This window comes from Mustela nigripes, chromosome 13 (genome assembly GCF_022355385.1).
Source record: "Mustela nigripes isolate SB6536 chromosome 13, MUSNIG.SB6536, whole genome shotgun sequence".
Classification (NCBI taxonomy): domain Eukaryota; kingdom Metazoa; phylum Chordata; class Mammalia; order Carnivora; family Mustelidae; genus Mustela; species Mustela nigripes.
The window spans coordinates 43,246,683-43,263,972 of record NC_081569.1 but is presented as its reverse complement, the minus strand read 5'-3'; the positions used below and the strand labels follow the sequence as shown (position 1 = coordinate 43,263,972).

The following is a 17,290-nucleotide window of genomic DNA, read 5'->3' as shown; positions in this document are numbered from 1 at the left end:
ATCAAAAGTTATCTGTTCAGCATTTTAAAACTGTTAATTCCAAATGCCTATTTACATAAGAAATCAAATAAAAGTTCCTAAATTTAATCATAGTTTATTTTTGATACAGTAATGTATACCATATACAATTCCATTTTTACTGACTGGAGAGAGAAGCTGGGGTGGGAGGAAAGGAATTATCACTTAACACATAATAAAAGTGAACACTAGCCCTTGTGTGAACATCTTGGGGAGATTTTCATTTTTATAGAAATCTTCACTTACCTCTAAGCTCAAGCTGACTTAGCTCCTAAAGAAGTAGGTTTGTGTCAAATCAGAATTACTCCTTTTGGTGTTGTTTTCCCTCTTTTGAAACAGTGACCCAGTTTATGTTGTTCTGTTTGGTTAATATGTGCTTCTTCCAGATGTCCTGTTCATGTGAGAAGTGAAGGGAACTGCTTTACAGCAGAGTGTCCTTCTTGGGAGGTAAGTGAAATAGCTCACACAAGCTACAATTTACATCTTCTTCAAGAAAGATGGTCTGTGGTTCCTCAGTCCTCCAAGATGATCAGAGGAAAAGTATTATAGATTTGGTGTAACCTTCCCCATTTTTGGAAGATACATAAAATACAATCTTTCCAACAATAAAATATATTGCCTACTCTGCACCAGACATTGAGTACTATGGAAGATATCATCTGACATACGGTTCCTGCAGTCCACAAGGACATTTACGAATAACCTAATGTTCAGCAGGAAATTACAAGTATCCTAAGAACTATGAGTTTAGGAGAGATTACATCCAGCTACAAGTGAAGCTCAGAGTGGGGACAAGTTCAGTGGTAACTTCACAAAGGATATGCTAAGATAGGACAGGGCAGGGACTCTTGGAAAGGGGAAAAAAGGATAAACTATAAGCCTCAGAGCATGTTTCAACCTCTTTAGGGCAGAGAGCATGTGGAAAAGGAGCTTTAACAATACCTGAAGTCAAAAGATTTTGACTACAAGCATAACAATAATCAAATAGGTCAAAACTAATGCACCAATATTTTACCTCTGAAGCAAATCACTGAGTCTAACCATAAGAAACTTATGTGCAAGGAAACTTGATAAACTGAATTAAGTGAAATTACTGAAGCATACTAGAAAACAACACACACAAATTCATACAGAAGAAGAAATCTTTTTTCATTTTGGTTTTTTTTTTATCATGCTGAGGTGTGAGGAAAATGTTAATTTAGACTACACCTTTATTAATTTGTAATTATCATAGATTTCTTTTAAGGCATCAGTGTAATGCTACATGGTGATTCCCTGGGCATTTTGTTCTTAAACCTACATATGACACAGTAATGTGACCAGCTGCAGTTCCCTTCCTGCATTTCAGAAGCTCTGAGTGCCCAAACATTTGCCCCTCTATATAACTTCACACAAAAGATGCAGTTGCCCAAGAAGCCTCCACCATGGTATGTACTCCCCAAAGTCCAAGATCTGCCATTTAATTACAATTCAGCCATGAAACCTCAAGTACTTTAGCATATTATACCAACATAAAACAAATCAAATTCCAATCCTAGTTAATAAAGGTACTCCTACAAAATGCAAAAAGTATATTCTTATAAATGAAGAACTGAAGTATGTAACCTATAGTTTTAAAGAGACATATTCTACTCCATTAAGATAAGTTTTAAAATTTCCTAAAAGAGTTACTATTTCCTCATAATCTTACCAATTGGAAGAAAACCCAAATGAAAACTTGTTATAGCACACAGAGATTTAACTGTATTTCCAAACTTACCCATTTAGCAATTGCTAACTGCTAATGCTAACTGCTAACTGCTAACTGAAAATCAAGAATGAATGTTTTCAACGTCTGGTACATACAGGCTGACATGACTTACAACAATGATTGTGAATTATACCTAAAGAATGATCTTAAATTCTGATCTCTAAAAGTTAAGTCTTAAAGAAACATATGGTTCTGTCAGTTAGGTAGCTCTGTCATTCTAGTATGTAAGTTTCCTAAGGGAAAGAGGGAAAAACTAATGAGAACACTTTAACAGCCTGGTTAATGCTTACCTTTCATAGGAAGTAGCATTTTACAAGAGGAAATAACAGCAAACTGAGCACTAGCCTGTGTGTGAAAATCTTGGGAAGATTTTCATTTTTATTGAAAAAAAAAAAATCTACCTCTAGCTTCTCTCTCTTCCAGGTCTGCACATCTCTCACTGAAAGAGTAGTGGTTTGAATGACTAAACCTTAAGGTATTTCATTCAAAAGCCACAAAGTAATAATGTTAAATTTGCAAAAATTTTAAAATAGGAAGGCACTCTTTCTTCCTTTTGATGGACATTTTTCTATAATACAACAATCAACTAAGAATGATGTAGAAAAGATTAGCATAAAACTCCAGTAGAGTGTAAATCAAAAGTGATCTTTAGATTTTAAATCCCCATTCCTGTCCCGTACTGCTTTCATATGACATTTAAGGGTTGGATGGTCAAAAAGGATCTCCAAAGGGATCTTTTAAATGACTTTTTTTCCCTTCAATGCCAAAAACCTTTTTAATTGAGAGTAAATGCTTTAAAGCAAGTAAAGAATTATCTGTCACAATTTACTAGTCAAGGAAAAAAATTTGCTTCACACTGAAGTTAAAACTGCAAGAAACACTGACCATCTAAGCATAGCAAATGAATATGAATTATTTAACATTACTATAACCTAAATAATCTAGTTCTAAGTAGTCACAAAAATCAATGCTTATTTCATTGTCATTTATACAAAACAGACATATATTATATTACAAAGAGAGAATAGGGCCTCCAATCTCCTTTTAAAGGATGTGATACTTTAAATTAAAAAAAAAAAAAAAAAGCCTGAAAAGCTACACATGAAATTCTTAATCTACAGAGGAGAACAGAGGATCTGTGCTGGGAGAAGGGAGATTGTCAAAACAGTTTTTTAAACCAAGAAGTTACATTTTCAAGATTATATAACAAATTGTTAACTGGACAGTAAAAACATGGGCTTAGGCTTTTGTTTTGTTTTGAACACAAGTGTTTATCTTATTATTCTTCAATTAAAAACAAAATAAGAAAAGAAAAATAATTATAAAGAACCACAAAGAAATACTTTTCATTGCCCTGAAGCTTATCAGGATGAACAGGGAACAGAGGGGTGGGAAAGAGGAGGCCCAGAAGTTGAAGGGAACAATGCCCAGTAAAATCTGAATGAATAAGGACAGGCTTTCCTGATGGCTCCAATGCCCTATGCATCCTAACGAAACTAAAAGGAGGTAATGGCAGTAGCAAAAGGTTTAGAGATTGATAGGGGAGGACAAAGAGTGAGGAAAATGCAAAAACACTTGCACACACTGAGTAAGAAATATCATCTCCAGAAAATATTAATACTTACCAGTATGTACTGTAGCTACTGCAATCCATACATACTGTATGCTGAGGTTTATCTTGCTTTTCTGATTTCTTATGATTAGTTAAGGGTACTTGTGCATCTTCATAATGTTTTTTTGCATGGCCATTCACATACCTTACAAAAACCAAATAAAATTTTATTTTAATCTACATATTGCTTTGGAAGTTAACACATGATAATAAAATGAGAATGAGAAAGAATTCCTCCTTATAAGAGCATTCAGTCCTATAAAGAGCATTCAATTAGTTAGTGATTAAGTGGAGTGCTTAAAATATGCTTTTTTGCAATCAAACATGACAGTCGACTTTTAATTATACAGAAGATTAGGGCCAGGCAAGGAAAGGCTCATCTATGCAAATCAGTTTCAATATCACAGATATTATCACTTATCAATCCCTTTGCTGATAGCTTTTTTCCTTTTTTTAAGATTTTCTCAGACTGCTAACCAACTCAGGTTATTCTCAAAGGCAAGATTTGAAAACTAAATCACTCTTAGACTGCACTTGGGCTGCTGTGCTTAATATAAAAGGAGAAAGTCAGATAAGGAAACAGGCATAATCTTCTCTTTCTCATCAATATAGCTTTAGATATTTTATTCAACTGCCTAAATAATTATCTCCACTCATATGGAAACACATTTGTTTAGAAACATACAAAGTACAAATCATCTTAAGCTTATATAAACCATTTCTTTACATGGACAAAGATAATCAAAGGTTGACTCTATTCATAACAATTTTCTAACACTTTCCAACTAGACTTAATAAATCAGTACATTACAGAAAGCAGAAGGAAACTGAAATAATGCACAGGGCATACACCCAAGTTCCTCTAAACCTCCACTTAATTACTGTATGATGTTGTAACTGGCCAGTACTGTGAAGACCCTTATAAAACAGAACTTCCCAGTTCCTAGAAAGTAGTAAATTTACAGACGGCAAAACCTTATTGAAAAGTCAGTCAAAACAAATGTTGGTCAAATGGTACCAAAATAAACATAGAGAGTTAAAGTTTTGTCATGAGGCACCTTCATTAGACCAGGAGCAACACTCACCTTGGGGAAAGCAGAACATCTGGGGTAAATAGGGAAGACAAACTTCAGGCTCAGCCTCGGCCCTAGGAAAGCTGGAAGCATCAGAGGCAATACTAACCTCAACTTAGATTTTGATCATATTTTTCCCCATTTTATTCACTATAGTAAACATAACGAAAAACCATGTGTATATGGATCCTCTGTCCACAAAAGTAAACTAAAATCAATTTTAAAATAAAATAATGGTTAAGAGTATAAACCCAAAAATTACACTGCCTGGGTTCAAAAGTAGCTTTGCACTTACATTTTCTCATCTGTAAGATGGAGATAATAGTACTTAGACTTCATGAGTTCTTAGCTGATTAAATTAAGAAATTCATGGATCTGAATGCATAAATGAATGAATGGATGTTGGTAATTATTTTACTCATGTATTCCTTTATATGCTTAATTACTATTTATTCAGAATTTGTACAATATAATTGTTTAGGAAGTGGTCATATTAAGCACATGTAGGTCAAGAAACACCCAACACATAATTTAAAAGGTAAACTCCAAGGCATTGTGTAGGTTCCATATCTAATCAGCTCAATTTCCTATGCTTATATAATTCATACTGTGCCATGAGAAACAAAAGTAGTAATTATAATGAGCACCTTCAAAATCAAAGAAAAAGCAATACTAAACAATATAATCATAAGGCATCACTACTCTCAGGTCTTCAAAAACTGATCATCTGTACATAGTACATAGAGGTCATTTAATCACCACACTATAGTCTCAATGTACTAGATGTTTATTGTAAGCATTGTAAGCAAGAAGTATATTACTGTTGATATTAATATTATATTATTGCTGATAATTAATATTATATTACTGCAATGTTTTGGCCAATATTCAAATATACCACTCAGAAGTTACCAATTATGTATAAACTGGATAAATATTTCCCTCATCTAATTTTAGATTTTAACTGAACAATTTGGTCTAAAAAGGAAAACCATCAATATATATGCCACAGATTTCTAACCACAATCATAAGAATTTGAAAAATAAATGGGATGATGTTGTGAAGGCCGATGGAATATACAACCCAAATATGCTACTGATAAATTGAAGGAATATTCAGCTTAAGACTTTCTGCAGGAAACTGGTCTACAATTACTGAAAAATCAGAATCCCTGGCAATCAACATCCAGGATCACATGAAAAAAGAAAATTAATCAATCAGCTATGTAAAAAGAAGATCCAAATACAAGCTACTCTCACTGTTTAATCTACTTAATCATATTTCTCTGAAACTATGCTGAATTTCTAAACTTAAGACTGCTTACAATTGGTAACAGACTACCTGCAGAGTCTAGAAATTTTTCAATTTATTTTTCCAAAACCTACTTAGAGAACTATTTGCCCCTTGCTATTAAGAACATTAACCTCTCCAATTTTTGAGAGTCTGTAAGGTCTTTTTGTTAACATAGGACCTTCAAGATTTAGGTCGTAGAGCACTATGAGACAACTAGAGAACAGAACTATATAAATTTTATTGCATTATAATTCTCACCTCTCAAAATCTAGGAGAGGAATCTGTCTCTTCAAATGCAGAATTTAAGTGCTTCTACTTGTCTTCTTTTAAAAAAAAAAAAAATGTTATCTGTACAAAGTATTTTCAGGTTCCCCAAATCCTAGAGATTTCAAAGCCACAACAGCCACAATTAGGATATACAGTTAACATTTTACAAAGGTACTTTTAAGTGTACATGGAAAAAAAATACTCAATTCCATGACTCAAAATGTGAAAAATCAAAAGTTAACTGAACACAGATGCTTTATTCATGCAATGAGGGTTTAAAAATAATGGGGAAATAGTCCTAACAAATACAATGTAGATTTCAGCGTGTGTGACAGTTTGATTTCCTATTCTCTTGCTGCTAAGCTATTAACTTCTAAGTAAATTCGAAGTGGATTTTCTAAGTTAAAAGAGCAATAGAAATAAACGTGCTGTCAAGCTGAAAGAATGCAAAGGTTGAGGGGCTCCTGGGTGGCTCAGTCGTTAAGCGGCTGCCTTCAGCTCAGGTCAGGATCCCAGGGTCCTGGGATGGAGCCCTGCCTTGGGCTCCCTGCTCAGTGAGAAGCCTGCTTCTCCCTCTCCCACTCCCCCTCCCTTGTGTTCCCTCTCTCCCTGTCTCTCTCTCTGTCAAATAAACAAAATCTTTTAAAAAAGAAAAAAGAATGCAAAGGTTGATTTTTGGGTTTGAGTTTGAAGAAAAAAGTTACTAAAGTATTTATGTAACATCATTTTGAAGCCAAGAAAGGGGAGGAAATGCTCAGGCTTGAACAAGATTTGGGGGGTAGGAGATGTTAAGGCCCTGAAAACAAAAATGTCTTAATGAACAATGAAACATTTGGTACATTTTAGGCAGCAATAGATAATGAACTCTATTAACAAGATCATTTTCCAGGGAATTCCTGTATCTATAAACATTCTGTTGTTTTGTTTTAAGAATGATGTGATATCTGGAATTTGATTCAGAAATCAGTACAGTATAGGTAATAGGTGAAACAAGTTTGGCAAGGTATTAATCACTGTTGAAGCTGGGTGATGAAAATCATGGGGTTCAATTATATTATCTCTATACTTTTGTATATGCTTAAATTTACCCTATTAAAAAGTTTAACAAACAACCATAATGTAAACTTTTATTTAAAGAATTCAAAGTTTCCTCATTTCATCTTTTCAATCAAATATTACTAGATTATCTGATCATCAAAATTAATTCTTCTGAGTACCAATATAAAGGTTTTTCCCCCTAGATTTTTCTCTGTTGTAACACTGAGCAAACAAACTATTGGGAAAGGGAAGACTTTCAGAGAATTACATACAATAATTAAGCAATGGTGCTAGTAAATCCAAGTCACTAAAACTTTGACATAAAGCTTAAAGGCAAATTGAAAAAAGCAAGTAGGGTAGTGAAGTAATGTCACCTACCTTCCACAATGGACACTTGAACAAGTCAAACAGACCCAGGGGCTTTTGTTGGAGCGGCACACTAATAAAAAGAAAAATACACAATATACCAATTGTATCATGTTACTTCCCAGTTTCTCCCCTAATCTGTAATATCATATCCTGTGATTAAGTTATAAATTCCATGGCTGCTTAGGTGTACTGAAATCACAAATCTCTGTTTTGTGAGTGCATTTACACAGAAAGGCTGCCTAATTAAAGTTATATTAAAAGAACTGAAATGCATGTCCACAACGGCTGCTCATTTTAATTGTTGGCTCAACTCAAATACTTCAACCACAAGTTAAACACATACACACTTTTTTCTTTTATTACTTATTTCTTTTTGCCATGGTCTCCAACAAGCTAATGACAGTCTATTTTCTCTTAAAAACATTTTTTTAAGTCGAATTTTTTAATCACACGTCTTTGCCAGGCAGATTATATACTATTATAAATGACAACTTTTTCAGTTTACTTAATGAGAGGCATAACCTAAAGATACAATTAGGAAAACTAAATCCAGTTCTTCCCAAATTTACGTCTTGCTTGCATGAAATACAATTCTAAATTTGACAACTGCATTTAATTCTTGCTGAGGATATAACCAAGACATTAATTATTTTAGTTTTAGTATTACAGGGATGAGGCAGATAAGAAAGGAATGAAAATTTAAAAAATATTGATTATAATTCTGCTTGCAGTTTACTCATTCAACCTAAAAAAAAAAAAGCCCAATAAATATAGGAATGATTTTCAAAAGGGAAGGGACATAAAAATCACCTGAAAAGCTATTTCAAAACATGTATGTTCTACTCAGGCAAGATATCTACATTGGGATCGGGACAGAGGACAAAGAACATGTGTATTTTGGGAAAAGTAGCTTCCCCAGTGACTACCTAATACAACGCCCTAAGAACCACAAGTCCACATATGAGGGGTATGGGAGAGGCACCACAACACAACCATAAATTCAGGAGTATAATAAATTCACTACCTGGCATGTAGTATGTGCTCAATAAACACTTGTTGAAATTTCAAATTTCCTAGTTTCCTAGTTTAAGACACCAAGCTCTTCCAAGTTCTGGTCCCTACTATACTGCTCTTGCCTTACAGGCCTTTCTCCCTGTAAGAAAAATTAACCAAAATTGGAAATAAGGTTCATCAAGAACTGTAAGCCCTTTTAATGTATAATGAAACATTGTTTAATAGGTCCTCCCAAATATATTTAATTATAGTTTTATCTGTTTACCTTTGATTAGGACCCAAATTCTATGAAGTTAATAGGTTTTTGGGTTTTTTTTACAGATTTTTATTTGGTAGAGATAATATCTCTCCAGCACCCTCCAAAGGTAATGGTTTTACCACCCAGTAGGTCATTAACCAATTTTATATTGAGTTTATTCATTTCAATGTTCTTTCTTCAATACCTGCATTCACTCAATTCCTCATATGCTTTTAGAATCAGCTTTAACATCCTGCTGGTTTCCTCATTAATGAGTTAAATAAATCTCTGACATACATTCATTCTGTATTTGTCTGGGAGGGAAGAGGTGGGCAAGGAAAACTAGGAAAGCACAATGATACACAGCCCAAGAGATGCTGCCTGTCTGGCCAGCGAAGGGCCCTATTTTTTTTTATTTTTTTAATTTTTTTTGACAGAGAGGTCACAAGTAGGCAGAGAGGCAGGCAGAGAGAGAGAGAGAGAGGGAAGCAGGCTCCCTGCCGAGCAGAGAGCCCAATATGGGGCTCCATCCCAGAACCCTGGGATCATGACCTGAGCCGAAGGCAGAGGCTTTAACCCACTGAGCCACCCAGGCGCCCCTCTAACTATTTTTGAATATGAAAATTGCATGGTAAAATTCCCTTCTGGCAAGCCAGGGTCCTACCTGTCCTTAGTATATTCACACATTTACATTAACTGCCGGAGTCATCCTGAAGGCATTTGAGTTTTTTACTCAATTGGGTCCAGTTTTATTATATTTGCATGTAAGCTACATGACTGAAAGGCTAAGAACACCTTCCAAACTGCTAAAAACAATTATTATAAGCAGGTACAAGAAAAGACCATATGTGAGAGGAGACTGTTGGCTTTTTATTTGTACACCCCTGTGGTATTTGACTTATACTAACAAGAATGTGATTTTTTTTACAGAGGAGCACAGAGGAAGGGAAGGAAAAATAAAACAAGACAAAATCACAGAGGGAGACAAAACATAGGAGACTCTTAATCATAGGAAACAAACTAAAGGTTGCAGGTGGTGGACATTAAGGAGGGCATGTGATGTAATGAGAACTGGGTATTATAAAAGATTATGAATCACTGACCTCTACCTCTGAGACCAGTAATACATTATATGTTAATTAACTAAATTAATGAATTGAATTAAAAGTTTTAAAGAAATATAATGTTTTATAGTTTAAAAAGAAAGTTCTATAAAGTATATTTAAAAAAATAAATTAGAGGGCGCCTGGGTGGCTCAGTGGGTTGGGCCGCTGCCTTCGGCTCAGGTCATGATCTCCGGGTCCTGGGCTCAAGTCCCGCATCGGGCTCTCTGCTCAGCAGGGAGCCCGCTTCCTCCTCTCTCTCTCTCTCTCTTCCTGCCTCTCTGCCTACTGTGATCTCTGTCAAATAAATAAATAAAATCTTTTTAAAAATAAATAAATAAGTAAATAAATAAGAACACATTTTATTTGAAATAGGTATTCACAGTTTGAGATAATTTGGAGGACTGAAAAGAATATTATTGTTTTGTTTCTCCAACAAATCTTTTTTTCTCTAAGGAACGCCATAATTCAATCTGGAAAAAAAAGCTGTTGAAGTTTAATATTAACCTGAAATAAAAAATTACATTACAATAGTAAGTTTAGGTTCAAGTTTTTAACTATCTAGAGTTTGTTTTCATTTTAATTAAGGAAGATTTTTTTTCCTCCTTTAAATGAGAAAAAGAAAATCTAGAGCAAAATCACTACTACTTTGGTGTGTTTTCTACCAAGTGTTCTTTTGTTCCCCCTTATAGTTAGAAAAATACAACACATACCACATACAATTTCATTATCTAATTTCTCCACTACCAATATATTATTTTTTAAAAGATTTTATTTACTTACTTATTTGAAATAGAGGAAAAAGAGAGAGCAAGCACTAGTGGGGGGCAGAGAAAGAGGGAAGAGAATCTCTACTGAGCAGAGAGCCCAATGCAGCTAGATGCTAAGCTCAGTCCCACGACCCCAAGATCATGACCTGAGCTGAAGGCAGATGTTCAATCAACTGAGCCACCTAGGAGTCCCTCCACTGTCAGTATATTAAATGCATTTCTGCATGTTATTGAATTTAGAACAGTGTACTCTATATTTAGTCTTATAATATCTCAGTTGCCTCAAAAAGTTTGATTAATTTTTAATTTCTCAATTTCAAATTTTAAAATGGCACCGTGAGGTTGAGGGGAGAAAAAATTGGGGAATAATGGCTTGATAGGTATAGGGTTTATTTGGGGATGATGAAAGTGTCTTACAACTAGACAGAGGTGGTTGTAGATGTACTAAATGCCACTGAACTGTCCACTTGAAAATGGTTAATTTTATGTTTTATGAATTTTACTTCAATAAAATAAGTAGTTAAATGAACAGGTACTTTAGACAGGCATGAAAAAAGAGAGTAAAAGGGAAAAAGTATTGACTTTTAAAAACATGCAAACAAGTGACTGCGCCTTTTAGTAAATCTCAAAAGTTCCCTTTCTGAGTTAAGAAACCGGACTTCTTCTATCATGAATATTTATAATAAGAAAGTTAAAAATATGTGATAGGACAGTTGGTCTTGGCTATTTAAATGACAGTACTTTCTGAGAGCTTAATACTTTTAATACCAGAAAGACATGTGAAAGCTAAAAAGCTACATAGAATAGGATATGATACATAGAATAGGGTATAATGAGGCATTCTGAAGCCACTTAATTGTACTGCATTGGGGAATATTCACCTTATTCAAATTAAGAACCTTTGATGTACTCAAAACAATATAAAATAGGATGAAAAATATTGGCTTTATTCAGTTATTGTTAATATTCAATTATTGTTAAGAACAGAACAGGGCAGGGTGCCTGGGTGGCTCAGTGGGTTAAGCCTCTGCCTTTGGCTCAGGTCATGATCTCAGGGTCCTGGGATCGAGCCCCACCTCGGCTCTCTGCTCAGTGGGGAGCCGGTTTCCTTCTCTCTGCCTGCCTCTCTCCCTACTTGTGATCTCTCTCTGTCAAATAAATAAATAAAATCTTAAAGAAAAAAAAAAGAACAGAACAGGACATAACATGAATAAAAGACTATCATAAATAATCTTAAAATTATTCATTTTATCACCTAAGGGGCACTCTCTTATAAAAGGTAGTCTCAATTTATACGAAGATGAGTTTCAAAGGTTTATCTGTAGGATGAACATATTTCCCATGGAAACAGCATTAGAGGTTTCCAGGCTCTTCTATAAAACTCTATGTGAACTGTAACGTAACTAACTAAAATGTATAGCTGACCCTGGAACAATGGAGGGTTTAGGAGTCCCAACCCCCGCAGAGTTAAAAATCCACATATAACTTCTGACTCCCCCAAAACTCAACTACTAATAGCCTGTTGTTGACCAGAAGATTTACTGATAACATAAATAGTCCACTGATACATATTTTGTATGTTATATGTATTAGATATCACATTCTTAGAATATAGTAAGCTAGAGAAAAGAAGATATTAGGAAAATCCTAAGGAAAAGAAAATACATTTACAGTATTGCACTATATTAATTGAAAAAAATCCACATATAAGTAGACCCATATAGTTCAAACCTGTATTAAGGGTCAACTGTGTATATGTATTTTTTTTAAAACCACACATGGTCAATAAAAATGTTTTTAAGCTTTCCGGTAAAATATAAAAATATTAAGCTGAAGGTTTTTTTGTGTTTTTTTTTTTTAATGTTAAATGTTAGAACTTGACAGAAAGAATTATAAGGATGGGAACTTAGAGAAGTTCAAAAAGATAAGTCTAGGGGCACCCGGGTGGCTCAGTCATTAACCGTCTGCCTTCAGCTCAGGTCATAATCCCAGGGTCCTAGATCGAGCCCTGCATTGGGCTTTCTGCTCAGTGGGAAGCCTGCTTCTCCTTCTCCCACTCCCCCTGGTTGTGTTCCTTCTCTCTCTCTGTCAAATAAATAAATAAAATCTTTAAAGAAAAAAAAGGTAAGTCTAAGAACTTATTAGGGCTCTTTTTATTAGACTTAATCACACTTCAAGGTGATGGTCACAGCAAGAAAGCTGGGCAGTGTATTTCTCATACTGTTACACTTGGCCACAACAGGATCACTGGATCTCATAAACAGAGTTTTGCCTTTTACTTAGAATATGTTGCCAAAGTTACTCTTTTTTCCAGCAATCTCTCCCATTTGCTTTGATTCTTCCAACCACAAACTCAGTGTCCCTTTTCTAAGCTCAGGCATCTCAGCCCAGAAGTTGGTACTAACTAGGCTCCTTCTACTCTCCTCCTTCTGCTATGGCCTTAGAACCATCCTCTGGCCCTGTTCTCACCTCAGCCACCAGGTCTGCAATTTGGCAACAGGGCCTTTTTGGAGGAAGAGGAGAGTCTTGATCCTCTCCTGAACTAGAGCCCACCTTTGAGAAGGTAGAGACAGTAACACATATGGTGGGCAGGGGAGAGAGATGGAAGAGCACCAGCCTCTAAATCATGCTAATGCCATGAATTCCTCCTAAAGTCCCTAAAGCTTTAACTCGCCTAGAAACCAGGAAGTGAGAATTGACAGGGCACAGAGGTAGAGGGAAGGTATCCAAATGATCTACAGACCAAAGTGGTTTTATTCCTTACTATTTTTCTAAAAGGAATGGCAGTATACTCCTTTTATCAAGAGATAAGAAAGACTGCAAACTAGGGAATCTGTGTGTACCAGGGCCTATTTACACACAGATGTTTTCACGTTGCGTTCAAAAGACAAAGAGTTCATAGGAGAAAACAGCATCTACACTTTCCACCTAACCACTAGTCTTCAATCCCCTTATTATTCATTAAGAATCTAACAATATAGAGTACATATGATATGTAAAGCCTATCAACATCTCTCCTGGAATTCTTTTTTTAATAAATTAATTTATTTTTGAGAGGAAGAGAGGGAGAAAACATGCACAAGCAGGAAGAGGAGCAGAGGGAGAGAGAGAATCTCAAGCAGACTCCAGAGTCCCATGAGAGGCTTGATCTCATGACCCTGAGATCATGATCTCAAAAACCAAGAGTTGGACTCTCAACTGACTGAGCCACCCAGGCACCTCTCTCTTGAAATTATAAAGTTTTGTTTCTTACCAAACATCAAGCACCAATGCTTATGACACAACTTAGTCAGTGCCTCTACACACAAAATAGTTCAAGCATACAGCACTGACACACAAGCCACTTACAGTGCATCCATTATGCAATTGTTGCTTCAACTGGTAGTGAGAGGCTCTTTATCTTCTTAAGAATTCAGAAAGGTGAGGATCTGATGACCAAGATTCTAGTCCTGGCTCTACCACTACTAGCTATAGAACTGAGAACATCACTTCTCTTCTGGGTCTATTTCTTCATTGTAATATGAAGACTAGGCAATAAGCATATCCCCTCTAATCATATAATTCGTCAAAGAACATAAGGGATAAAATAAATGAAACAATAATGTCATCCTCCCCTACAGACAAACGTCTTCCAACTCCACTCTCCACTCTCCACTTAACAGAAGGATTAATTGCTAATGTAGTGTAATTTTCTAAACCAGTGATTTTCAGCTTTTTTTTTTCCTGCCTTGAACCACTTGAGACAAACACATTCCCACCACATTGCCCATCAGTAGCAGCAACTCATCACAGCTGTGGGGATGGAAAGTGTGTGGAATCACTGAACAAACATGCTGCTATGACAGTAAAACTCAGAACACCACTCCCTCAACACATACAAAATTTTTAAAGCTCAACACTCTAAAACTATTACCAAGCCATAAGAAAACATTAATAATATAGTTTTGTTTTGTTTTTTTAAAGCAAGTTCATGGGGCATCTGGGTGGTTCAGTTGGTTAAGCATCTGCCTTCAGCTTAGGTCATGATCCAAGGGTCCTGTGATGGAGCCCCACATCGGGCTGCCTGCTCAGTGGGAAGCCTGCTTCTCCCTATCCCACTCCCTCTGGTTGTGCTCCCCATCTTGCTGTGTTCCTCTCTGTCAAATAAATAAGTAAAATCTTTAAAAAAAAAAAAAAGGCAAGTTCACTTTTATCTAGTTAATATTCATCCAAGACATATTATGGGCCAGGCACTATGGCAACCACTTCAAGAATATTACTTCATTTAATCCTCTAAAATCCAGTAAGGAATACACTATACTTTGGCCTGTTTTACAGATAAAGAAACTGAAGCAGAGACAAGTTATGTAACTTGCTAAGTTAGTAAGTGACAGAACTAGAAACCAAACTCTGTTTGAAGGCATGGACTGCTGTAAAGCAGTAAGTCCAGAAGGTTGTCATTTTTGTTTTAAAAAGATTTTATACTATGTGTTTCTGTGTGTATATTATATGCCTCTATATAAAATTTTTTAAAAGTCTGGAAGGATATATGGTAACTGTTAATGGTTATGTAAAAGGAATGGGTTGAGGGATTGGAGACACATGGACCTACTTTCCACTACAGTGATTTTTTTCAGAAAACATTCCTTCTTTTATAATAAAAATTTAAATGGCTTATATTTAAAGATACTGGTATTATAAAGTTGTCTTAATGAAATAGACTTATTCTAAACTACTAACCACGAGTGGTAAGTTAAACCAAAGTCCAAGATTTTTATAACTCTATGGGTTTGTAAAAATATAATCAGTGAAAAGAAAATTTTTGCAGCTCTTTTTCAAAACACACACACACGCACACGTATACACACACTACACAAAAGCATCAATAGCAAAAGTGTTATTCCTCTTAAAACTAGAGAATAGGGCAGTATTATCATAAAAATTCTATGAATATTTCAGTAAACATAAGTAGAATTATATTCTAGAACTAACCCAACTAACCCTCCAACTGAGATATTTTTAGAAATTTAAGAGCAAGGCACATAATCTTCTTTATACCATAAATATTATCTGAACCATATGCTCACAAGCCTATTCCATGCTAAAAGTCCTGAAGTCTCTCCTATCTTCAACTTGAATCTTCTGAAATTACTGGGGAAAGAAGTAGGTAAAGTCAGATAAAGAGAGAGCAGGAACTGGGCCATAATATAGTCCAGAAAAGAAGAAATCCAGTTATCTTAAGCAACTGCCAAAGGTGCCAGAGCAGTCTGAATGGAACCAAACTCATTATCTGTCGCCCCCCCCCCCATCCTCCAGTGCTGATCATTCTGGGAATGGGCATTGGGTTCCCAAGGAACAGAGAAATAGGACAGTTCTCTTAAAAAGCAACAGGAGGTGCTCAGGGCCAAAGGAGTGAGCCAATGCAGACTTTGGGAGACTAAGCAGAGGTCCAAATACTGGAGGAGGAGGAGACCAAGCATGAGCACCAAATGCAAAGAGGACAGAAATGGCAGGTTGGGACTCAAGGCCAGGATCACAGAACCAAGAGTTTAGGGACAAGGCAGGAAAGGCAATGATGAAGCAAAGCTTTTCTTGGTCATCTTTCCACTTTGCCCATTAAAACCTTTTCCACCTTCTGGCAGCTCTTTCCTGCCTCACTTCCATTCTTACTCAAGATTTAGGGGCACCTGAGTTGCTCAGTGGGTTAAGCCTCTGCCTTCGGCTCAGGTCATGGTCTCAAGGTTCTGGGATTGAGCCCCCCCCTCCACTGGGCTCTCTGCTCAGCAGGAAGCCTGCTTTCCCCTCTCCCTTTGCTTGTCTCTCTGCCTACTTGTGATCTCTTTCAAATAAATAAAATCTTAAAAAAAAAAAAAGACTTAGCAATCCATAAATGTCTTTCTGAATCATTAAATAAGTAAATTGTTTTCTGGTAAAGTCACAATTCAATATTTCTCAAATCATTCTCTCCTTTCTGTTTAGCAGCCCTGTAACAGATTAAAGATAGCCACAAAGTTTTTGACACTACTCCCATCAAGAAGTAGATCTGTGTCCTCATTCTTTGAATTTGGCAGGCTCTGTAGTTGCCCTGACCAACTGAGTAAGACAGAAGTGACTCCGTATTCATTTGCAGGACTAGGCCTTAAGAATTTGGCAGCTTCCTTTCGCTATTACTTGGAATGCTTACTCTTGGAAAAGCTAGCCACCATCTAAGGAGTCTGATCACCCAACATACTGTGAGAAACCCAAACCACATGGGTAGACCTTGGAGAATATGACACCATGGCATGGGAGGACTGGGAAAGGGAGAGCACAGAAGCAGCAGACATGCAGGTTACTAAGCCATCTTGATAGAAGACGCTCCAGCCCCAGGTACTCCAGCAGATGCAACACCAGCCAAGTTCTTCCTGAGGTATGATCCACAAAATCAGAAGCAAAGTAAAATGGTTGTTATAAGCTACTAAGATGTGGGATAGTTTGTTATACAGCAGTAGATAATCAGAAGACCACTTATAGAAAGAAGGGTATCAGTGATAGAGCAACCATCATTCACACCTGCCAAACTCACTGAAATGATTAACACTCTTGTTTAACAGAAGTGAGGATGGGAGCCTCCAAGAGGTTCCACCCATAAGAATCAAAACTATGCAAGGGCTAGACTATCCCTCTGCAACAGAAGTAGTAAGAAAGTAAAAGAAAGTAAGAAAGTAAAAGTAAAAGTAAAAAGTGGCCTATCATAACTAAGTTGCCATCATCTTTGGGACTGGA

At 36.0% G+C, this 17,290-nt stretch overlaps 1 protein-coding gene across 4 annotated transcripts in view; it reads right to left on the bottom strand.

The window, feature by feature from the left end:
* USP3 (ubiquitin specific peptidase 3) overlaps nt 1–17,290 on the bottom strand; it is a 104,124-nt gene that overhangs the window by 63,559 nt on the left and 23,275 nt on the right. For 2 of the 4 annotated variants that reach the window (XM_059372219.1, XM_059372220.1), the window contains exons 2-3: nt 7,431–7,491; nt 3,394–3,525 (exon numbers count right to left, since the gene is read on the bottom strand). In XM_059372219.1, the coding sequence (XP_059228202.1) occupies nt 3,394–3,525; nt 7,431–7,491 (193 nt within the window). Of the gene's footprint in view, nt 1–3,393; nt 3,526–6,005; nt 6,071–7,430; nt 7,492–8,445; nt 8,575–17,290 lie in introns of those variants that run through there. The other 2 variants (XM_059372221.1, XM_059372222.1) reach the window with 2 other exon arrangements.